The 25,506-nt window shown below is 44.5% G+C and overlaps 1 protein-coding gene across 3 annotated transcripts in view; it reads left to right on the forward strand.

Moving 5' to 3' along the window:
- LOC138453790 (zinc finger protein 773-like) overlaps positions 1-25,506 on the forward strand; it is a 411,528-nt gene that overhangs the window by 54,636 nt on the left and 331,386 nt on the right. For all 3 annotated transcript variants that reach the window (XM_069606944.1, XM_069606946.1, XM_069606945.1), the window contains exons 2-3: positions 13,887-14,013; positions 17,461-17,571. In XM_069606944.1, coding sequence (XP_069463045.1) covers positions 13,887-14,013; positions 17,461-17,571 — 238 coding nt within the window. The remainder of the gene's footprint in view (positions 1-13,886; positions 14,014-17,460; positions 17,572-25,506) is intronic.

Below are 25,506 nucleotides of genomic sequence, written 5' to 3' on the forward strand. Positions count from 1 at the left end.
TCCCAGATGGTAAAAATCGATCGCAAGTTTGGCAGGTTCTGCCTGAATCCAGCGATAATGTTCTTCAAAGGGAAGATGGTGCCTAAATGAATCTATGGCTTTGAACTAACATCAGATAAAGTGTTGATAAAATTGAGGGTAGCGTATGGAGGCGGATCCACAGTGTTCCTAATGCAGTCCCACTTTCCGCATTAAGGTATGAACTTGGGGTTAGATCAATATGGACCAGGGTGCAATGGCGCCTTCTAAAACTATCTGAGAAGATTATGGCCCCACTACCTGATTCCCTTTACCATTTGTTGGGTGAAAATGTGAATTTCTCTGTGGATCTTATCGACCTAAGGGAAAGATGTGAATCCATCCTTCTTGATATTGGCTCGAATCTGGAGACCTTAGTTAACAACCCCTTGAGGGGTAAAAGGGCCCTGCTTTACTTTGATTGGATTCAGACGACTGATGCCTTCCACTCAAATGCATCCGTGGGCCATCTTGTGCATGAACATAAGCACCAAGGATCTCTTTCTTATATTCTGCTCCAATTCCTTAATCGCTATTATCATGGGTTGCTACTTAAGTCACGGTGTAATCTCCTACCTACTGAGGAAATCCAGCTTAGGAGCAAAATAACAAATGATGCAATTGGTTGTAGGTTCTGCCTGTTGAGTCGTTACGTCATTTAGTATTGGGGTGTGAATAGTGAATCACCAAAGATATTAAGGTCTAAATTCTTGTCGGCCCTGCACTTAAATCAATTACATTGCAGTGAGGAAATGGCATGGAAGCGTTGCCTCAGTATCCAGAACGTTCATGAGGGCCTGGCTGTATCCGGTTTCATCAAAAGTCTTAACCTGTATAAAACCTGAGGAGAAACCTTGTAATGATTGTTCTTTTCGCTTATTTGGTGACAAAGGTTTGGGGACTTAGAATCTAAGAGCTTAAATTATCCCTCCTTCTGTTATCCGTTAGGGATATTCTCTGCACTGTTCAGTCAAGGCGGAATGTGTATGTTTTTTTAAATTTGGATTGTGTAATCTTATAATGATATGATGTCCTTTTTATCAACTTTGTTCAGCGGGTTTGCTGTTTAGAATCCGTTTGGATGTCTTTTTTTTATTTAGGTGGCTATTCTTTCTACTCTGTATTTATTTGCATTGTTTGTATTATGTTTTATCTGTTTTGTTTTACTCTGTAGGATTTGTTTTTCTCTGATTATGATGGCTATGTGAATTTTTTGTGAAAGTGTCTTCTTGTTTAATATTAATTTGTAAAGGTTTAATTTAAACCGAATGCAATAAAAAAAGATGTTTTAAATCCAGCGACGATACTATGCAGTATCCCAATGGAAGCTTGATATTTCACTGTGATCGATTTGAAGAATGCGTTTTTCTCGATCCCGTTGCACAAAGATACACAAGACTTGACTTCCTTTATGTTTTGCCCAACTCGACTGAAACATACTCGTTTTCCCCAGGGGAACTGTGAGTCTCCATCCATCTTAAATAGAATCTTACAGATGGATTTAGGTAATATTGATCTTAAGAGTGCAGTGATACAATAGGTAGATGACATTTTAATTTGTAGCACAACGGAAGATGAGTGTAGAAAAGATTCGATTCAGTTGATGACTATTCTAGCAGACAAAAAATACAAGTTAGACAAAGAGAAGTTACAGTACTGTCAAGAAGAGGTGTTATACATTGGGCAGCTGATTTCACATGAAGGAAAAAAGGTGACACCTGAAAGAGCTGAGGCGATTATGAAAACCGCAAAGCCATTTAAAGTGAGACAAATGCAGCAGTTTTTGGGGGTATGCAACTATGTTAGAGCCTGGGTGTTTGGTTACAGTTCATATACGAGACCTCTTTTGCAAGCTTTAAAGAAAGCACAAGTGGATAAAGTGAAAATAGAGTGGACTGAAGAGATGGAGGAAGGGTTTGAGGAACTGGGAAAAATGCAATTTGTACAGCCCCCGATTTAGGAATTCCCAATTATGCTGAGGAGTTTTATTTATTTTCACACATAAATGGGACAGTCATGACAGCAGTACTCACACAAAGGACTACATTGGGGTACAAGCCTTTAGCATATTCCAGTCGGATTTTAGACCCAGTTATGAAAGGACTCTTTCCTTGCAAACAGTCTTTGGCAGCCGCCGCGTTCGCAGTTGAGAAGTCTACAAGTATTGTTATGGGCTGCTCTATGACTCTCTTTGTGGAGCATGCTCTATTTGCCATTTTAGAGATGCCCAAAGGTACATTGACATTCCAGAGAGCTTCCGCCTATGAAGTAATAATTTTGAACCCAGCAATTAAAATTGTTGGATGCAAAATAGTGAATCCTGCCACGTTTGTAGCCGAGCCAATAGCTGACAGCGATCGTGCGCATGACTGTGCAAATGATGTTGAATTTTATGATGATATACATCGAGTAAACGAAAATGCATTGTCAGGAGGGAAAATTCTCTTTGTTGATTGTTCTTCGAAAATTGATTAGACTAGTAGGGAAAGGCATTCTGACACAGCTGTAGTGAGGCACAAGTTAAATGGGGGATTTGAAGTTGTAGCAAGTGCCAGGCTACCGCCTCACTTTTTAGCGCAAGCAGCAGAATTGTTGGCGCTTATTGTCGCGCTCGAGAAACATGACAGGCAGGAAGTGATGGTGTACAGTCACTCCGCCTATGTGACGTCAGCCGTAAACGCAGGGCTGGCATGTTGGAAAAGAATTGGCTACCTCAGTGCGGACGGCACTCCAGTGCAGCACACATCCTTATTGGACACGCTCATTAAGGCACTACAACTCCCAGTAGCCATAGTGGTAGTTAATTGCGCAGCTCACACTAAGCAAACAGATTTTATTTCTTGCGGAAATGAATCCGCAGAAGTAGAAGCCAAGAGGGTTGCATATTCTCCAGATATTTTGAGTTTCGATACTCCGAGCATTAAAGAGAAAGTTCTCACAACTATGTGCGGCAAGAAGGGTTTAATAAATTGATGATGACCCAATTAATGGAGATTCAAGGAAGTGCACCACAGGAAGAGCAGGAATTATGGAAACAAAGGGGGTGTTCTTTATCCCCCACTGAAGCATTATGGCAACAGGATAGCACTGGAAAGCCGGTGATGCCAGTAGCATTATTAAAGGTCGCACTTGAGCAGCTGCATTACCCCGTGCATAGGAGAGTCTTGCTGCAACAATTGCAGAAGACTGGTTTATTTTGAATTCATTGGAACACGTTGCACTATTTATAATGAACTGCATCATGTGTCAAAGGTTTACTGCTGGGCATACACAGAGAACAATTCGAGGAGTAATACCTCGACCGAATGGTCTCTTTCAGCATTTACATATTGACTATGTTGATATGCTGCAGATGTGTAATGGATAGAGGTATATGGTAGTGGTGGTGTGTCCCTTCTCTAGGTGGATTGAGGAAGGTCCATGTACACACCCTGATGCCACTTGTGCAGTGACGTTTTTAGAACGTGAAGTCTTTCCCAGATGGGGTGTGTGTGAAGTGCTGAGATCTGATAATGCAACACATTTTGTATATGAGGTGTTTGAACGGGTAGACCTTTTACTGAATATTAAGCACAGGTTTTCTTCTGCTTATCACCCGCAAGCAAACATGATATGTGAGAGACTCAACTGCCTCCTGAAAGAAAGGATTGCCAAAATTAAATTGTCATTGTAGAAGGGATGGCAATATTGCCTACCCTTTGCTTTATATGGCCTTTGGAATCAGCCTGGATCAGAGCACCACCTTACCCCCCACAAGCTAGTGACGGGGAGGCCGATGAGAACGCCTCTTACACCTCCGTCTAGGAGTAGAAGGGATATTTGACCAGTATAACCTCTAGCATCTCTCTCATTTCAGATCAACTCCAGCGTCAGGGGGGTCAGCCTTAGAACCCAGATTAAGACAATTCAGCAACCGGATAACTTTTATCGGCACCCAAATTGTTTATTGGTGATTCTGTCCTAATTAAGAATTTCACCAGATAGTGGCACGCGCCACGTTTTCATGGCCCCTTTTTCATTGAAAATATAACCCCTTCAGCAGTGAAAGTCCAAGGCAGGCGAGCTTGGCTTCACGTAAGTGATGTTAAAGTATATAAAGGCGAGACCTTCCCCCCCACCCCCACTGTTGCTGATCCAGAAGCAAGACAAGAAGAAGAATTTCAGTGTGTGCAGACTCGATCGATGACAAAGAAGGACTATAAGGCGACCAGTTGTTAATGCAGATTTTGCATTTGGACAAAGACTCGTATGGACACTCATAGATATTTTAGTAGTAGTGTAAACCCTTGCTGAGAGTCTTGGGGAATCTTGAAAAATGAACTTTAGAATTACATTGACTTATCAAAGTTAAGCCTAAACGTCAGTTCTTACAAGTACCAGGATGTCACAAAAGGTGGATGTCAGTATTTTGGTGCAAGATATATTCCTGCATGATTACACTCTGTCTTTCTATCCCTCTTCGTTTACAGTCTCTATTATACTAGTGCTCCCGCTGAGGTAGAGGCCACTATGGTACCCCATACTACTGCTTTTGATTTGCTTACCTCTACTGAGGTAGAGGCTCCTACGGTTCTCCCTACAAAGAGAACTCTTTTTGATTTGCTTCTTGATTACTATACGAGGTCTGACTTTGTGATGAGACATAAGAGAAATACAGAGGAAGTGAAGGGATTAATACCTATTTATACGATGCAGCACACCTGGGTCATAACATGTGGTATCGGCACATGAAAAGTGTGGGAGAGAGAACGTCTAAGGAGAGTTGTTATGTCTGCGCTCTCATACCTTATGCCATGTGTACAGTGCAAACCTTTATTTCAAGGGAAGTCCCAGAACACAATGCCAGCTGCCTTGTTCATCTTGCAGCATGCATGACCCGAGGACAATTCTAGGGAAGTTGGGCCACTCTGCGCCGTATGCAGTAGGAATTTCTCAATCGAACTGGAAGTGAGAACTACTTGTCAGCTAAATCAACAGATGCATATAAGGCTATTCTGTATGAACACAGGTTGTTCAGTAAGACTGCCTCAATCTTCACAACTATCTTCATGCTCGGGATTCAGACGATGGCTAATGCCAAATGGTTACAGATTACCAGATGGAAGCTTCTGCAGACAATCAACACCACCATAAACGGATTCAATGCTATCATGGAAGAATTGAGGGCCATACGACTGGTGACCCTACAGAACAGATATGTCCTTGACATGATCACTGCGATGGAAGGAGGAGTTTGCGCCAAAATCGGCCAATCATGTTGCACATTTATACCTTCTCACGATGATGAGAATGGAACCTTGATGGAGGCTATAATGCTGTTGACAAACCTACACAAAATACTGGAAAATACTGGAAGATGAGACCGTGGATTTTGCTGATTACAGTTGGTTTGCGTCCATATTCCCTTGGATTCTGCAGTGGATGGCGAACATCTTCAAGTTCCTTGGAGCAGTGTTAGTGATGGTGATGTTTGGATTCTGTGTGATCAGGATAATAATTACACAGTGTAAGAAGAATGCAAAGAAAGCATTAGGAATAAAGATCATGATCAGTGTCGAATCAGGGTTTGGACCCACGGAATTGTCAGACGAAGATATCAGAAAATACATATAGGCCAGCATCACAGCACCTAAGGGAACAAAGTTCTTACACCCAAGGAATCGCAAGAAGAACGTAGGATGATGGGTCTATTGCAATCCGAATGGCCAGTGCAGTTACATGACCTGGAGTGTGGATGAACATGTCAAATCAGCTGGGTCCCTGAAGGGAGTGATGAAGATCTGCACTCCCAAGAAGCACTTCTTCAAGAGGAGATACCAAAATGTGGAGACTGGTGAAGTTGTGGTTGATGGATCGACCATAGGGGCTGAGGGGAGTGTACAGGAGCAGCCGAATGCCTCTGCAGGAAGTCCCGCCCCCCTCTCACCTGTATGTTGGAGGCCTGAGATTGTGCCATGTTTGACACCAGCAGTTGAGACCATTCCGCGCTGAATCTTCAAGAAAAGGTATCTACTAAGAAAACCTTATCAGATGTACTCCCGAAGAGATGACAATCTCATGGAGGAAATCCCCGAAGGAATATGAAAAAGAGCAAGAAAAGGAGCTGGTGACGTCACAAGAAGCGAGTGGGCGAAGAAGATGTATGACCCTTATAGAAACTGATGACAAAATAAAGAATAGAGCAAACTTTCATATGATTATTTATAACACGCTTAATACCCAGAGGTTTCTAAGCACGCACCCGGGGATCGAACCTGTGTTGCTCTGTGTCGTCTTGCTTCCAAGGCGAGCACTTTGCCCCTGACCTATCCTCCCGAGATATGCAAAGAGACGATTGCATGTGTGAAGAGCACTGCAGAAAATGCAAGTCATTCAATAACTGTACAGATGCTGAAATGCAAGTAGATCAAGTAATCTTAGACACTGGCTATCAGTAGTGAATAGACTGCAGGCAAAGCCGCCATTGAATAGAAATTGGACATCGGTGTAACAACTTTAGTAAGCTTACACCCATTGAGAGAACAGCTGAGAGCTGTGTCGCAGCAAAGAATTAACCGAGATCATTGATGAGTCTGGAAGGGCTGACTGGCCTGGTGTCAAGGGTGAAGCAGCCAAGACTGGTTATCTAGTCTTGAAGGCAGTGAACAGGAGATGCTGAATCGTACCTTGTTAAGGTGAAAGAAAGTACACCATAGTTTTATTTATTTATGACAATTAAATGCAGCAAAATAGACCAGATTGTGATCTTCTGTCACGTGAGCCAAGGATGAAAATAGAAACGGGGGAAGAACTTCAGAATAAAAATAGTGCATGCTTGCACTCCCTTATATTCCCAGAGGCAAGGATACTTTGCAAGGTCAAGTTCGAAGACAGTCTTCATGGTAGAAGGCATGGGTGATGAGAGATGTTGGGCTAATTGGGTGGGGAGGTACAGTCAAGTCCACCTCGTGGCACCTGCGGTATGAGCTTAAGTGCTGCTAGTGAGCCGAATGTTCCAGACTGGCACGAGCATACCAACCAATTGTAGAGGGCCATATAACGAAGGGCCTTATAGTTTGGGTGCAAATTGAACATGTGGATCCATTGCATTTCTCTTTGCTTGAGTTTCTGTATTTTGTTGCCACATCTAGATGATGTTTTAAATATTTTCAGGACCATAAATCTAATCTGGGCCAGATTGTGCCTATTCTGCTTAAAATGCCTTGCTATCGGTGACTTTAAATTCTGTGCTTGAATGTTAGATTCACAACTTTAGCTCCGTTCGCATCTCTGGCTATGTGTAACGCTCACCTGATTCCCGCAGAGGCGCCGGTCTTGACTGGGTGAATGCCGTATCTTCAAAGGTGATGTGTAACACACGGTTGGCTCTTTGGGCTGGACCTCTGTGCACTGTATGTCTGACTCGAAGGGTAAGATGTCTGCAGATAGAAAATATGGGATTAATGAACTGTTATTGGGTGCCTCTCTCCTCTTCCCTTTCTCTTCTCCTGTAGAACCCCAAAGGTTAACGCCCTCACCTTAGGTAAGTGAACGCCGAGCTCTCCATCTGCCTCGGGGAAGGGTGCCGTAACCAGTTTCTTCACTGGATAAGGGTGCAGGCCTCTTGACCTCAGAGGACTGCTGTCCGTCGTTAACTGCACGAACGGTAAGTTCTGGGCACTTCAAATGTCTTAAAAGTCTTTTGTAATGATATCTCTTGTTTTGCAGGGTTCCGGCGATGGCGGATGGCGGGCTGATGAGAGTTGAGGATCGAACCCGCGTGAGGAATAGAAGCGCCTGGAAGCACGTAAGTAAGCGATTGTAGCCTGCTTCACGATGCGCACTAACTGTCCCTTTTATCTTGCAGGTACAAGTTCGGAGCTTTAGAGAAGCTGAAGGGTGCTGGAATACCCACTGGATTCGGCGTGGGAAGGAGTAATGGCACGTGAGTAATAAAGTTGCCCAATGTCTTTAAACGCACCTTCTTTTGTCTTTCAGATGCGGGATGCAGCGCCGAAGGCCTCCGGAGCGTGCGAAGAGCTGGTAAGCTTTTGTCTTTCAGATGCCGGAATGCAGTGCGAAGACCTCCGGAGCATGCGAAGAGTAGGTAAGCCTTTGTCTTTCAGATGCCGGAATGCAGCGCGAGGCGTTGGTGACAGCCGATGGACCAGGTAAGAGATGCGCTGCCACTGAAGACCGTAGTGCTAACCTGTTCTTTCTTTGTCTTTACAGGTGCTGCTGAAGACTGGATTCCAGGATGGTAAGCCTTTGTTCCCTTAGGCCCAGGATCAGAAGCAGAAGACACGATGAGCGTTCTGCTGCAGAGAATGCAGAATAACGCAAAGCAAGATTCATCCATCGGGTGTGGTTTAAATAGCCTCCTGTAGTGCTTAGATGTCTCCTTCCACAGCCACGCCTAGGTAAGAAAAGAGTTCCTGCTTTCCAGAAGAGTTCCAGTGTTCTGAACCTAGGGAGTGGCTCCTGCCCCACCCAACAGGAAAAGTAGTCCCAAACAGAAGAGGATCAGGGGTTCAACTGGCAGGTAAGTAAGCAGCATGGTCTGCTGCAAGTAAGTCCACCCAAGCATTATGAGCCCGGCGCTTCCAGCGCTGGGACTGGGCATCTTTATGAGCCTGGTGCCACTGGCGCCAGGACGGGGTCCAAAAGGTCCCAATTGGGACTGGCTGGCACTCGGAACCGGGGTTATGGGTCTGCTTCCAAGGGAGTCGGGCAAGTCCTGATCTTTTGGAAGCAGAGATCATGACACTATGGCTTTTCTGACGTCCTACGGCAAACTTGTACAGGTTAGTCTTAGACTACACACAAGTGTGCATCTATAGCTATAGCTATTTTTCAATCCTTACAGTGACAAATATGTATACATCTTTTCAGCCTCATCGAGACTACTTCGAGAGTGCGCGACAAACGACTTTCTGTTTATAGACTTGTCTTGGAGTCCTATTGATTTCCCGTTTTTGGATGATTTTTCTCCATTAGTTTCAAGATACTTTTCTATTAATTTGTAGATTCTTTTCTTTGATATGATATGATATTTTATTTGTATCGCGCTCGTACACAAGTGTTTCAGAGCGCGACAAGGCAAGGGAGGGGAACAGGAGAGAACAAAACAAGGATCTTACTAGGCCCAGTGACATTGAGATCGTGCAAGTGCATGGGAAAGGGAAAGGGGAAAAGTGCATGGAAGGGAGAGAGTGGAAAGTGCAGAGCAGAGGATAAACAGATAAATAATAAAAAATACAAATAAAATATATAATGGAGCAATAAACAGAGGTAGTGCAGTCAGTTAGTGGCAAGTGCTGTGTTTACAGCAGCAAACTGGGTAAGTCTAAGTGCATAAAAAAAAGAATATGGGGTATCGGGGACTGTATGGCTACAGATACAGTCCCCAGTGCAAGGGGTGGCCGGGAGGCAGTGCAGAAGGGTAGCAGGGTGAACAGGTAACTGGGCCAAGGGGACAGAGGGTGGCCAGATGCACAGTGTCAAGAGAGGGCAGATCAGCAAGGGAGAGGCAGATGCAAAGTGGAAGGCCTTGAGATGCTTCCGGAACCGGAGATGGTTCTCCTCAAGTGCATTTCCTTGTTGTGTTCTATGTAGACAATAAAGCCTGGCAATATCGCGTTTCTAATAGTACTGATGACATGCCATTCCTGATCTCAGAATACGATTTTTCCAGTGGCTCTTAAAGCGGACGCTAATATACCTGTGAGGTACACCTCTATTAACTATTTGGACCCCATGCCTCCTCTGGCACGACAAATATGGTGATTTTACTTTGATGCATAACATCAAGTGAAATGGGCTATGGACACTATGGTTCTATACTGAGCAGATATGCCCGCACCTCGTTTATTTTGTTTAATGCACTTTATACTCTTTTGCATGCCAACCTTTCCAGATTTAATGGATTTTGACAGACATATTATTGAGATTTTGACATAAAAAATTAATCCAAATTGAACTTTGTTTAGTGAAATGCACATTATAAGTGGAATGTGCTTTGAACATTGAGTATCTTATGATCACGTATCAAGTCTCACACTATTAATTATATCATGGACTATATATTTGTATGTACAATTTAATGGTCTAAAGCACGTACAGTATTAACATCACATCTTATTGTATTGTAGAGACTTGATTTGCACCTAACGAATGGAGTGATTCCTGAAACGCGTTATGCAGTGTAAATTTGAATATAAAGGAAGATTTGAAAATCCAACTTTCTCATTATCATGCTTTTCTACAGCATTTCCAAGAATTTCAACAAGTAACTTATATCTAAATGTACTTTACATGTATTTGAATTACTTTCGGCTGATTTTTCAGCAAAAAGGTGTGCAGGCGACGGGAGTGCCCGTCATTACGGACACCATCTGTTTTGCTTTTTTCCCAACCTCGTGTCAAGGTTAGTTTACCTCCTCTGCACCCAAGTTTCTATAAACGTTTTTCTTTTATCGATAGAAATGTTCTTTATTACTCGATAGTGTGCACTAATACCATTTGTACACAATGGCCATAGTGGATTTGCCTGTTGGGAAATCTTCGGGCCGGATGGCCTCCATGCAGAATTTGTAAGACGTTCTGTGACACTCTTGCGTGGCATTTGCAGTCCATCTGGGCCGAAGCTATGACCGCTAAGATACTTCGCTCCACTGTACATGAGGTCACTATTATATTGTTGATGAAGCTAGATAAAGCACCATTGGAGTGTGCCTCGTATCGTCCACTCTCTGTAATGAATACTAATGTCAAGATCTTTGCGAAAGTACTTGCTAATTGCCTAGTGCCTCATATGATGCACTGGTACATCAGGTGCAGGCCGGCTTTATCCCCTAACTGTCCACAGCCTTGCATGGCCATAGGCTCATCAATGTTATAGCACAAATCAGGCCCACATCTCGTGCAGTGGCAGTGTCACTGGATGCGCAAAAAGAAAATGTGGCTTTGGTCCCTTGTTTATTCAGTGCATTCCATTGCTATATGCCCTACCATTTGCTAGAGTGTGCATGAACAAGCAGCTGTCTGATGACATACATTTGACCAGAGGTACGAGGCAGGACTGCCCCCTCTCTCCATTGCTTTTTGTTTTAATTACAGAACCTGTGGCACATTTGATTAGGATAAAACACTCTGATAGAGGTGTTTGTGTTGCTTGGGCTCCCATGATCATCTCTTTATATGCAGACGATGTACTGTTAATTTCAGGGACCCACATCTCAACTTGGTCCATGTGCTCAGTGAGGTCATCCGGTATGGCACATACTCTGGATTACAAATAAATCGGTCTAAATCTGAAATGTTCCTGCTCACCAATATTGCTACACCTTCCCCAGAAATTAATGCACTTTGATGGTCTGCAGATTGGATAAGGCACCTGGGGATCTTTATAAGTAGGTCACATCAATCACTGTTTGATGATAATAATTGTAGCCTGTGAAATTGTCAGTGGTGGGGCGGGTCACCCTGATAAAAATGATTGTTTTACCTAATCTGTTGTACTTGGTTCAGAATGTCCCTGTCTGGCCTTGCAAAGAGTGGGTGGGACCAGACTGATATGCAAATGGTTATTTGGCTCCTGTGAACAGTACAGTAAGCTACAATGTGGTTGCAAACCCTCCTGAGTGGTCACCTTCTCATAGAACAGGTTATTTGGCCGTGTTTGTTCTCGGTAGAGGGGCTCCCAGACCTTTTTGTTCATGTACCATTGTGGAACACGCCCGAAATGCCGCCCATAATGGATGTGTCTGTCCGGCTGGGCTGGTGCGGTGAAGGGTCTGATGTAGTAGGGTATATGTATGTGAACGGAATATTCTGTTCAATCAATAATGCCACATCTATTCACACTTTGATGCCCCTATTCAATCTACATTATTCTAGAATGAGAGCAGCCTTTAAGGCAAAATGGTCTACATTTCCCAGTGAACGTGAGGAAGATCCAATCCTAACATAATATTGTTAATTCCCAGGGCTAACAGCAAATTGTCATTACCTCATATGCCCTAATACATGCGGCTACACCATTAGGTTTGGGTAAACTACGTAACAGATGGGAGGTGGATCTTGGTTCACCCCTTACAGTTGGCGACTGGCTGAAAATGTACAACCTAACGGGGAGTGTAGCTTTTTAATTCCAGATTTCCTATCCTGCAGTTCAAAGTCGTGCAAAGGTTCCACTACACTTGTGTGAAGATGAAACGGGGATAATGATGGGAAGTACCCTAGGTGCCCTGAGGTGGATGCCGACTATATGCACATGGTCTGGGCCTGTCCTGCGTTGCGCGCCTTCTGGGGTGGAGTGTGTAGTATGCTTATGGAGGTGCTGGTCCTGTGAAATGTCTCTAATCAAGCATAGGTGTGTTCATCTTTTGTTGCTTGCTAGCAAAGCATTGTATATTTAAACATTGGACCCACAGGACGCCTACTTCAATTGAAGGTTGGTTATCAGATATCGTATGGGCTAATGACAATGAAGAACTGTACATATCCATAATGCCTCCGGCGTCTTAACCCAAGAACATGTTGGCGTATTATGGAAATTACTTGTTAAGGAAACCTCCTGCAGATGGTGCCATATAATCCACGAGTCAGTGATGGCCTGAGCTAGTTATTGTATTCTGGATACAGTCCTAGCCTCAGAACTTGTACAACCTAAGCCTAGTTCTATGTTCTTGCATATGGTGAGACGAATGAGTCCCCTTACTGTTGGCACCCTGCCTACTGTATTACTTTTATTATTTGAGAGTGTACATGGTGAATGCAGTGACTAATGTCTTTAATGATGTGATACCAAGCTGATAAAAGAAAAAAACAAATTAACAAAGAAATACACACAAGTTAAAACAGTTGCCGCAGTCACAGGAACCCAGTTGATTAAAATGATATCATATGAATTTTGGCTTTTATAACTGTACCTCTTCAAAGACCACTATGTCCAACTAGGTATAGTTTTTCACAGGGAGCTCTCTTGGCCACGTTGGATGTTCGTTCTGTGCTCCTCGCATACTTGGAAAGGATGGCTGCCTTTCGTTCCACCAGCAGCTTCTCTAGTATCCTTTGGAGTGGAAAACCTGGGTCACAAAACCTTCTCTCCCTCCCTGAATAGGTGGATCAAGGACACAATCCCTCTAGCCTTCTCTCATTCAGATTCCCTCCATAAGGTTCTGTCCTGGGGAGGTCCACTAGGGGTATTACCACATCATGGGCCTGGGCTAAGGAGTGCTTTGGCTGTATCGACAAGGTAGCCACTTCGGCTTCCCCCAAGTACTTGCACTAGGCACTCTCACTTGTTCTTGCCTGGTCTGGTGGAGCAGAGTTTTGCTTCTGCAGTTCTCATGGCAACCCTGCCCCGATGCTCCTATTGTTTGGTGACTGGTAAGAAGTCACTTGGTGTGCGGTTCAACTGGGCACATGGGGTCGAATGAGAGTCTTTGTTATGTATGGGCTATGATAAGAAAGCGTGGCCGTGGGGGGTAATGCTTAGATTACTTACCTGTAACCTTCATTACACCCAGTCCCTACTACTTTCATGTTACAGAACAGACACCTGTGTCTCCTTCCCTGGGACTGGGATCCACCCATATCTTCTGGTTAGTAATCAGGGGGATGTGGTTGACTCCTCTCTTCATCCCCTTGTGTGCGAGAGGAGAAGGGCACCTGCGTGAATATAGAAACAAACCAAGGAGCTTTGTGAATAATCTGATGGGAAGGCTGGTGGCCTTCATTATTATGGAATCTCAATCTGTGAGGCAGAAGAGCAGGACTATGTGTAATGAAGATTACCGGCAAGTAATCGAAGTATTATTTCATTATTACATTTGACTGAATTAAGCTACATGTATGAGAGTGTAACATACGACTTCCTGTTCCAGGCTCCAGTGACGTTCCATGATGTTGCTGCCTATTTCTCTGACGAGGAGTGGAGGCTGTTGCACGAATGGCAGAGGGAACTGTACACGAATGTGATGAAAGAAATTCAGCAAGCCTTGCTCTCATTGGGTAAACGTCACCATCTGTTTATGTGAGGGGTTATCATATGATATCAGGCATGTTCCGTAAGGACAAAGCGAAGTGATCCTCTACAAAGTAACATCTTTCCCAGTGTATCCTTTTTCCCTTGCAGAACCTGCAGAGGAAAGAGATATTGGCTAATGTTATTGGATGTCGTCGACAAGAGAATTTCATAGAGGTTCTGTAAAGGGAACATACCCGAGCCTGGGGACCTGGTTTCCAAAGGCAAAATGTCCCTAGATTCATTGGTCATGCACCTGGCGTGGAGGAAATTGATTTATGAATATTTTGGTGTCAAATATTAACAAAAAAAGGTTTGGTACCAATGCTTACCAGACTTTATATTGGCCATCAGATATTGTAGTTTTGTCTGTAGTTTTAGAGAGCAGACCTTTAGGAATAACCTTTATTAAATCTTGCATTATTCTAATCCTTTTGGTCATTCAGACCATGTGTCCATGTGTCGAAAGGATGAAATCACAAACTGCTCTTTTAATGTTAATGCATTTTCAACATTACCCACGGGTATAGTGAGGGCCAGCTGCCCATCATCTACAATACACTATATCAGGAATGTTTGTGGGCAACATGATGTTGTATGATAGGTTTGACCATCTTGCTGTGGCATTCATTCCATCAACCCGGTTATTCGTTGGTCAACTGATCATGTCAATTAATAGTAGTTTACGGAGGTATTTGTTGGCATACACTGTGTTATGTAGTGATGTGATGTTCAATAGTGCAACTTCGATTGCTCTATGTGAATTTGTTGACAGTTTACTAAATGGGCACGATACTCAGTTACCACAACAGGTAGACACACTATTTGGGCTAAGAAAGGTGCATCCGTTTAGAAGGGTGAGCAGGAGTCATGGCATGGTTGGCAATTGTTCCATTATTTGTTGATTCCAAAAATTTGTTTAGGAAAAGAAATTCCATTATTCAAGGCCAAGTGTGAGTGTTGTTTTAACAATTTATTGTTTGCATGCCAATATGTGGTGATGCCGACCACTTTAGCGCCATCTTCCACTCTTGATTCAGAGGTCTTGAACATGTTGACAGCGAGCGACATAGGGGCTCTTTTTGTAGCCTTCTTCAGAAGCCTTTTTGGACAACCTCATTACACAGTTTTGAAAGTGAGATTTTCCATCATAGAGAGCACCATTTCAGCACTGGCAACTTTTGTCTGTACTATTGTGAATGTTTCTCTACATGGGTTTGGTGTGAAGGTAGGTGAACAATATGCCAGCTTTGTGTGGATATTGAGATCAAGAAAATTGAATTCTTTACCACTATGAATCATAGAAACTGCATGGATGCATATGTTTTCAGCTATTGCTTGACAGTGGGTGTCTCGAAGTTAACTGGTCATGCCATAAACAGTAATTGATATACTATTACTTCATATAGATTGGTGTTTGTAAGGGTTGATAATGTTATAAGTTCAGGCGGCTTCAAGTTTAGGCATGCATATTGGTTGGTTCACTTGGGGCAAACATAGAATTGAATGCAGATTTTGAAAATGCAAAATGTTTGGCTTTCGTATAGTCTGTATGATTTTTAAATCCTTATGGAAATATATGTGAATCACAAACACAATTAGCATTTACGCACTGGCACGGTTGCAGTTCTTGGACATTTCAATGCTCGCCATCTCCATGAAATGGGTTTGCGCTCCATTTTACCACAAGTAATCTCACAGAAATGTGTAGATTGTGTTTCCTTTGTCGATTTTTAACTGCACAGCTCCCTTATTTATTGCAAAATGTGGGGAATGCCTGCATTAAATTGGCATTGGAAATGAAACTGCACTTCATTGACCTGGGTTTTATTTTAATCAGTTTGATAGAAGTGAATGAAGTGGAATAGGTGGATACGCACTGTTGATAGTTCAGAATAGGAAAGTGGCCATGGCAAGTGCACAGCTGAAGTGAAGTGTTTATATACGTGTTAAAAGCAAAATCGTATTGCCCTGATGCAATTCCTGACCCGTGCGAATATGACACCGGGGAAACTTACAACCAGGGTAGATGGTAGCAAATCAGCAAGTTTCCTTGCAGACTACGCTCATTGCAGGTGTAACCCTCAGTTGTACTGCCTGTCCTCGGTTTCATAATTGGTTTCTTTGCAGTTCCAACTCTTTACCATCCACTTTTTCATACAAATGTTCTTTTTCGGCATGTGTCTTTTACACACAGACAGCCGAATCCATGCACAGGAGGTTATGCACATGCCAAACAAGTTGTGCCGTTATATCAAGAGCATGAAGTGCTTTTTCGGACACAAATCACTTTTTGCACATGGATGCTACTACACTTGCGACCACAAAATGACTATAACTCGCTTAGAGATGTGTGTGCCACAGCTGAGAAAATGTGTAACTGGGATGTCCACAGTATTGACGTCCACTGCACACTTCGTCTCTTGCTCACACGTTGTAATAACCAACATTATTTTTAATATGTGCATGAAATGATACAGTACATTTCACTCCCTGTGCAGCTTGAATTGCACGATCAATCTTTCCTCTGTGCCATCATATGGACCAAATTTCAAGTGAACCCCCTACAAATACACCTAGACTAGTTTAAGAAGATGGATGGACTAGGGAATGTGGAGTATGGCTCTTCCTGTTCCTTTCTGAACAATTCGGTACAACGTTCATTCATTGGCAGTTTTTTTTTTCGTGGAGTTTTTTTCCGCCGATTTGGCAGAATAAACTCAACGAAAAGTATGGGGGGGCGGGTAAAGGGATATCCGGGATAAGGGGTGCGGGAAATAAGTAGTTAAAACACTGGGAAGGGGAATTTAGGGGAACTCCCTCACCCCCCCATTTATTTATTTATGAATGTATTTATTGTTAGCTTGGTAGGCGCTTATACAGGAAGTAAATACTGTTTCAAAGTGCCCACAGAGACACAGGGAGGGGACAAGGGGATGTGAATCAATTGAAAAACATTAAAAAATGAAATACAGTGGGAGGTGGCGGGGGAGCCAAATGTAAACGAAAAAGAAATTCGAGAGTTTCTCTGGCAAAAATCAGCGGCAAAAAACTCCACGAAAAAAAACCCCCTGTCGATAGAATGACATAGAACCAAACACGGAAAACGCCGGTTTTAACTAATTTTTACAGTGGGAATTTTGAGTAGCCCTTTACTGTCTTCTTCCTCTGCTACAACTATGATGATTTGGTTTGGTCCCTCATTTTCTTCATCCATTCCCTCTATTTCTATGTCTGTGTCTGTACCATTACATTGAGCGTGGCCTTCAACTCTCCTCAGGAATAATCTGCCCCTCGCTTTATCTTGGTTTGGCTCTTTGCATTCATGCTCCATTTTCCATTTCTTAGTTCAATCCAGCTACCGCTACTAGTGTAGTTCTTCCACATGCAGTAGCCTGTTAATTAAATATGATTGTCTTTGCTTTTAATACCAGGTCCTCTCATTGCTGCCTCTGTCTTTTCATTAAGAGCAGAAGAAACCGAAGAACTGTGCTCTACAGATAACGACGACTCTGCAAGAAGACCTTTCATTTATCATTCCCCACGTGAGTAAATCCTACAGGAGTGTTGTGGTGTGTATTTATTTATTTATTTATGAATGTATTTATTGTTAGCTTGGTAGGCGCTTATACAGGAAGTAAATACTGTTTCAAAGTGCCCACAGAGACACAGGGAGGGGACAAGGGGATGTGAATCAATTGAAAAACATTAAAAAATGAAATACAGTGGGAGGTGGCGGGGGAGGACGAACCTTGTGAGTGTTCAGAATGTGCAAGTGCAGAAGGGAGGGGGAATGGGATAGGTATTGTGGTGCTCGTGGGTGAGCAACAAGTGAAGTGCAATGTAAGGTAAGTGGGAGCCTCCAGGGTGGAGGGTGAGCTGAGGCAAGTGCTGAGGATAGTCAGAAGCTGGGGGCGATTCAGTGTGGGAGTTCAGGGCCCGTGGTTGCATAAGGGTCTCCTGCCCCAAACAGCCTTGTGGATAATACAGAGGGATTTGAATTTAATCTGCGAGGCAACCAAGAGCCAGTGAAGACTTTTTAAGGCAGGAGAGATGCAGTCCCTGGGCTTGAGGCCAATGATAAGTCTTGCAGCCCTTTTCTGGATTAGCTGGAGAGGTTGCAGAGTGCTGGAGAGGTTGCAGAGTGGAAGAAGGAAGATTCAGGATCAAGCTATTGCAATAGTCAAGCCTAGAAAGAACCAGGGCTCGGGTAATATTGAGCTTCTGGGGGAAGGTGAGAAAAGGTAGAATTCCTTTGGGAAGGAACAGCTGAAAATGGGACTTATTGGCAATGTCCTGAGTGTGTGGGAGGAAGGAGAGAGGAGGGTCGAAGATGACTAGGGTTTCTGGCTTCAGAGGAGGGAGCAGTGGGGAGCCCATGGAGGAAGGCCAGAATTAACGGGAAGAAGTCGGGAGCAGGGGTCCCAATGGGAAGGATCTCTGCTTTGCTGGCATTGAGGCACAGATCATTGGAAGTGCACCAGGCCTGGATGGCAGAAAGGCAGTCAGGGATGTTGGAAGGTGCAAGAGGGTCAGCAGGAAGTTTCAAGTGGAGAAGGAAGTAGGAGAGGAGAAGATGCCCAAGATGACTATAGAGGAGCGGTCAGTAAGGAAGGTCGTCAGCCAGTCCAGTGCCCACTCCGAGATACTAAAGGGTGTCGTGGAGCATTTGTATGGGGCTGGAGTGTTGACCGTGTCAAATGCAGAGAAGAGATCAAGAAGGATGAGGACAGCTGGGGAATTGGAATTCAGGGATTCGAACAGTTATTCACATGTGCTCAAAAGAGCAGTTTCCATTCCTGTGGATGTTTGGAAACAAGATTGATGGTCGTGGAGACCACCAAAAAGTTCAGTGTGAGAGTTGAGTTGGGACAGGGCCAACTTCTCCAGCAAGTTCCCCAGGAAGGGGGTGATGGAGATAGGACAGTAATTGACTGGACAGGTAGGGTCGGCTGACAGTTTTTTAAGGCGGGGGCGCACAAGGGATTGCTTGAGGCAGGAGGGGAATGAACAGTAGCAAAGGAGTGGTTACAGAGATTCGCAAGTGTAGGGGGCAAGAGAGCCAATGTTGTCCTCGATGCAGGTGTGACGAGGGCGAAGGAGGAGGAGGATGGGGAGTGGCCAAGGGAGGCAAGGGAGTGAGGGATGGGTTGGGAGAGTGTGTAACAATGCTGTTCAGGATGTCCTGAGTTTTGTTGGTGAAGTGAGCGGCGATTGCGTTGCAGTGGGCCTGAGAGGGAGTAGTGGAGGATGATACTGCGGAACGATTGGCCAGTTCCCTGCAGATTTTGAAAAGTTCAGCCGTGGTGTTGGATGCACCAGATACCCATGCCTGAATGTGGGCCCTTTTCTTGGCACGGATACAGAGTCTGTAGAAGTAGTTGTTAGTGTTGCTTACTACAGCCAGCCCATACTGTACACAAATGCAAACACACCGGCACAGACAAATATTTATATTGTATAGTGTGGTTGCTCGAGCAGAGGGACACAAGACACCAAGAATAGTTCAACTGTTTTTTTTAATAGGTGTTATTCTGTCCAAGGTGTAGTTTACACTTACCTGTCATAGGGCTTATGACAGGGCGTCAACGGCAAGACCACTCTGACACAGAAAGTACACTTCAAGGGTGTGTATTTGTCAAATGACATAGGTAGGTTCTGCTGAAATGGATTTCTAAACTCTGACCTGGTGGGAAGAAGTTTAGGAGGCTACCCTAGTTTAGTGGAACAGGGGAACCTTCTTCTGGACAAGCCAGACCAATCACAGTAGCTTGGCAGGCGGTCAGGACTATGGGCCTCATTACGAGGCTGGTGGTAAGGCGTTAACGGCTCCGGTAAGAATGCCGGTGCCGTTAACTCCTTACCGCCGCATTATGAGGTCCCTTAGCGGTTCCCACTAAGGCCGGCTAGTAAAACCTGACGTCCTTAGCGGGAGCCGCTAAAGGACCAGGGAGCTAATAACAGGCCCATTTATTAGCTCCCTCCCCATTCCCATTGAGCCCTATAGGGGCTTGAATGGGAATGGGGAGGGGTATTTTGAATGGGCACTTACCGGGTCCTCCAAGGTTGGAATGACCCGGTAAGTCCCCATTCAAGGAACCTGGACCCGGACATGAGTTTGGAGGCAGCCATGGCGCTAATAGCACCATGGCTACCTCCAAACTCGTAATGACCCCCTATGTCTCAGGAGGGGTGAGAGTGATCTGAAGCCCACAATGAGCACACACTGTAAAACTCCACAGAATAGGCTTAGACAAGTGTAAATAAAAAATACATATAATTTTAGGCCCTAATAATTTAACACAAATAAAACACAGTAATATAAAACAGTTACCACACACACCTTTCACTATTTCACATATATACAGTTAAGTTGTGCCTAACGCGGTAAAGGGGAAAACACAGCCACGACCTGTAACTGAAGGGTAGGTTAACAAAAATATAGTATTAGGCAGCTCTTCAGAATCGATCCTTAACTTAAGCAGTCCAGCCCTACGAAGTGGGGAGCCTTGTGCTCAAAGTGAGAACGCACGGCCGTGCATAATGAGGGAAAACGGGTCCTCTTCTTGGAGCTAAAATTAGGAAAGGGGTTTGAAGGAATCCTGTCGGTCCTGGTGCTGGAATGGTTAAGGTGAGATTCATGAGGCTGGCGCATGGGGCGCAAACAAATGATAAATCATGCCACTGATAACTGTACTGCAGTGGTTGTTTATTTCATACGCATGGATACACTGGTTTCTCAATAAGCAAAGCCAACATGTGTTTCGACCTAACATGCGTGGTCTGTATATGATTGATGCACCCTGAATAAGGGGGTGGTGGGCAGCTGATGGGCCAGCGAGGTCAAAAGATCACCGGACCACACATCCCACAACCGGAAGCCTCGCTGGCCCCATCAGCTGCCCACCAGCGCCCTCAATCATATACAGACCACGCCTTGATAAAGACCTGTTAGGTCGAAACACGTGTTGGCTTTGCTTATGGAGAAACGAGCCTGTCCATGCGTATGAAATAAACAACCACTGCACTACAGTTTTCGGTAGTATGACATATCATTTGATTGTGCCTCATGCACCAACCTAAAGAATCTCACCTCAACCATTCCAGTGCCAGAACCTACAGGGTTTCCTCAAACCCCTTTCCTAATTTTGACTCAAACATAGGACGTCTTGAACAACAACATAGGGGAACCGTCAATCAGGCAGCAGGAAGAAAATACACCAAGACCACCAGATCAGCGCAGCGATCCACTTTTCCTCTTGCTCCAGCCACACTTTACATCTTCTGGGAGCTTTTGCAGTCCAGGAAGGGGTGAGGTGATGAAAAACAGTGTCCTACTATTCGGGAGGGACCACCTTTGGAGGCAGGGCTACTTTCTACTTTCGGGAATAACTAGGGAGCGCAGGCTAGCCCAGCATTTGGGAGTATCTTTTTAGGAAATCACGACCGTAAAGAACAATGGCTGTGCCAGGGGGCCACCTGTAAGTGATGCAATTACTCAACGACCATCGATACAGTCCGGCCCAAACTTTGCCAGTCTATGCCTGGTCACTTGTAGGTTCAACCACTGCAGTTGCACATCGCTCTGTCTGAGTGGCTGCGCAACGGGACGGGACGATCGTCTGTGGTGGGACAGTGGCCTTTTCTCAGCTCTCGATGAAGAGTACAGTTCCAATGCAGCACGTCTCGGGGCAGAGTGGGGGCAGGCAGGCAAGGCTCCTACAACGACCGTCACCACAGCAGTACGACACGGGGACCGTAAATGCGTGCGGTGTGACACACTCTTAAATCGCGACCCATAGGAGTTAGGACTACAAATTTGGTGGGAGAGGGCCCAGGACCACAAGCTGGCGATTCCCCAAGTCCCAAGTGTCAACTCGGTACAGCGGCGCTCCTATGCGATACACCGGGTTCGAACTGGTCATTTCGTTGGATGGCCCAGGAACACTTCCAATGAGGCTCTTTCGGAGGGTAATCAGGAGGTGCCGAGAGTAGTTGATCCCACTATTCCAAAGGGTCGAAGCACCCTTGCAGGCCTTCAGTGATCGATGCAGAACAGGGGTTCGACGGGACAACAGCAGGCTCTTTATTCAGAAGTGGCTTCCAGTTCTTCATCCGATTCAGCACTGGAATTGGACAGAGTTGAGTCTGATGTCATGATGCCTACCCCTGGGGACTGTTGGGTATTTTGTGTAGATTTGGGGCCTGGCGGTATTTTCTTACCGCCGAAAAATAATTTAGCAAAAATCACTCCTTGTATTCAGATTGGGTTATGTATAATAATAATACAGTGGATATGCACGATTTCAGTACACAGACATGCGTGGTTGGTATGCGTGGTTGGTATGCGTGGTTGGTGGTATTTTTGGTGAGCATAATTCCTTTGTTTTATTTGTGGCCCCAATATCCAGAACCCCTTATTTTTGTTTAGATTTTTCGTGTAATCACTAGAGAGACCTCAGGCTTGCATTTCAGGAACACCACATTTTAATTTTTAGTGTACCACCATGGGCAATTTCTCGCTGTCTTATCTACGGCAGCGAGCTAACATGCAGTATCTATCACCAACTTATTTACGTTTGGTGAGCTATGTCCAGGGCCTCTCTTTCTGCCTCTCATAGAGTTCCGGCAGACTATAACACACACAGTTAGTTATAATTGCTCATACTGAATGACATTGTGCACACAGCTGCAGCCAAATCTTATTTTTAGCTACCTTAAAAATGACAACTGCATTGTCTAAACATCTCCCCACATCATCAGCACTGTATTGGTAAATGCACAAAGGAAAGAGAAAATAAAACACACCACCCGTCTGCTTTCAGATATTTTTGTGTATTATAAAAGTTGAATTTAAACACAATCTCACTCTTTTTACAGAAATAAATGAAATAGCACAGTAACAGCATTATTTGTGATACACTGAGAAGAGAGTGGCGGAGAACAAGAATTCAATTTGCAACATTAAACACGTGGGTAAAGCACAGGAATCTCCTTTCCTACGCTGACTGAATATTTTGGCACACACACTCAGCCCCCACACTTCAGCGAGATAATTACCAGGCTTGTTCAGCATGTAACTTCTTTGGCTGGTCGCCTTCTGGAGGGGTTCACCCAGCAAGGACAAGCATTTGCTGTCACTCATACTGGGACTTGTTGACTGGAAATCCCAGTCTCTGCAACCAAGTTGAATCTGCTTTAGGAATCAGGCATCCCCAGCTATCAACCCAGTCCTTCTCCGAGCTGTGTCAAGATGTCTCTCCCTAGCTTCTTCCTCGGGATTATACAAGAAAACTCTGGTTACATCCTACCAAAGGATCCTAACCAATAAAATTCTATGATGCCCTATCCACCCTCTGCACACAATGGCTTGGCTTATACAGTTGCAACTGTAACCAAACTGATTTCCTGCTTATTCGAGTCTTTGCTTCCTGCAAATACTGTGGACAGAGCGCAGATAGAAGCAAAGAAAAAATATCTGAATGTAGTCTGAAATGAGTTTCAGCCTGCCTCATTTTGCAGTGTAGAACACATTATATTATTAATGAGTTAGCGTGTTAGTTTTTTGTTAATGAGGTTAGTTCATTACTCCTCAAATGTGTCTCCTGCAACAGAGTAATTTCAGGCAAAAAGAAAAAAATTGTGTGCATTTTGAATAAGAAAAATAAAATGCGCTTTTAAATGAGAAAATGGTTTGTTTTTAACCTGTGTAGCCTGTCTTCATTTACATCTCCATATGTTGCACTGGCAACACATAGCTTGAAGCATTTGCATTAAACCCATGCAGTGGCGCTGCATAAAAAAAAATGCTCAATAACACATGTCTTGCTGTACCACATTATATCAATGCATCAAACCCATGCAGTGGCCCTGCACTTCAAAAAACATGCTATACATTGATCCTGTGCAGTGGTGTTGTGCTCTGTGCTCCCAAAACACGCTAAACAATCCTACAGGACCCAGACCAAGTCCAGCAACCCCGGAAGCAGGCATCAAGTTATTCTAAGCAAGCCCAACAACCCCTGCTAGGGGCTATTTGGGTGCAGTCCTGGCACCTATGGCGCCAGGCTCATAGATTAAAACTTACCTGATGCAGACCATGCTGCAAACTCACCTGATGTAGACCATGCTGCAAGAGCTCCAAGCCAAAGGAGGCTTGGAAGGGACTACTTTATCTAGGGACTATTTTTTTACTCCGGTGGGGCTAGGGAGGAATACTTACCTGGGACTACTTTGGAGGCTATTTAAACCACGCCCGAAGAGCAGCACACGCTTCGCGTTATTCTGCATCCAGCAGCGTAACGCTCACCGTGCCGGCAAGTCTGCATCCAGTGTTCTGTCACGCCCACCTCGAGTCTGGAGCTCCTAGAAAAAGGGAGAAAGAAGGAGAAAAGGTTAGAACAAGAGCAATACCTTTGATCCTTACCTGAATTCCCGATTCAACGCGCCTTCGAGCTGGAAGAAAGAAGTTATTTTATGCACGTCGCCTCACCTGCTGCAGCGCCGCGCTGAACTCACCGGCCTTCGCAGCATCTTCAATTTCCATCGCATCCTTCTGCATGTTCCGCCGCACTCCGGCACCTAAGGGGAAGACAAGAACAGCAAGGTGAGCCAAGGGAATACACAGAGGCAATATTAGTTACCCCCCATAGACTTACCTGATTTTACCGCCGGAGGCATTATTCCCCGAGACTTCATACTTTCTCTCAGCACCTGAATAAGAGAGAAAGCAGCAGGTTACATATTAAAATTATTTTATCGAACTGTGTTGGATAATACAAATCCTTACCTGAATATTACCAGTTGCCACGAGGAACTCTTCGCTAGGGTCAAGCTGCAACCTGCAAGGAATCGGACAAGAGTGAAAGTCAGACATTTGAACTCTTACGAACTACATACGGCGTATTGCCGGGAATCTCAGAATCAATATTGTTCTGGACCTCACCAATTCCTTCAAGCCAGTGAAGGAACTGGTTATCAACGCACTCCTGCGCTCAATGCAGGATGGAGAGCTCCTCTTTCCAAACCATCAGGTGAGACTATAAGAGGGGACATCAAAGGTGATCAGTGGGGAGAACAGCGGGAGTGGGGGCGGGTTAACGCTCAACTCCACAGGTGGTTAATTCCCTTTCTACATTTGCAGAAGAATATTCCTACGGGCCAAGCAAACGAAGCTAGGTGGGCCAGTCCAGTCCGTCTTCTCGGCACTTCGCGTCACATTGGTGGAGACCGCAGCTGTCCAGTTCAGATCGACGCCCCTGTGGGAGCCAGGTGAGCGTAGCAAAACCTTCCAGCATGTCTCCGGCGGTTCCACAGGTCTGCTTTAGCGTTTCAGGATACTTGGCTACTTCTGTAGTTTTGTAGAGAACTTCAGTTGATCGACCTGAAATGGATGTAGAGCCCCTTCTCGTATCCAAGATTTGTTTTGCGCTCATATCTGGGATAACCAATGGAAGATCTGCTCTCTTGCATGCATGCCA

This window comes from Ambystoma mexicanum, chromosome 4p, assembly GCF_040938575.1.
Source record: "Ambystoma mexicanum isolate Mex_15411 chromosome 4p, UKY_AmexF1_1, whole genome shotgun sequence".
NCBI lineage: Eukaryota > Metazoa > Chordata > Amphibia > Caudata > Ambystomatidae > Ambystoma > Ambystoma mexicanum.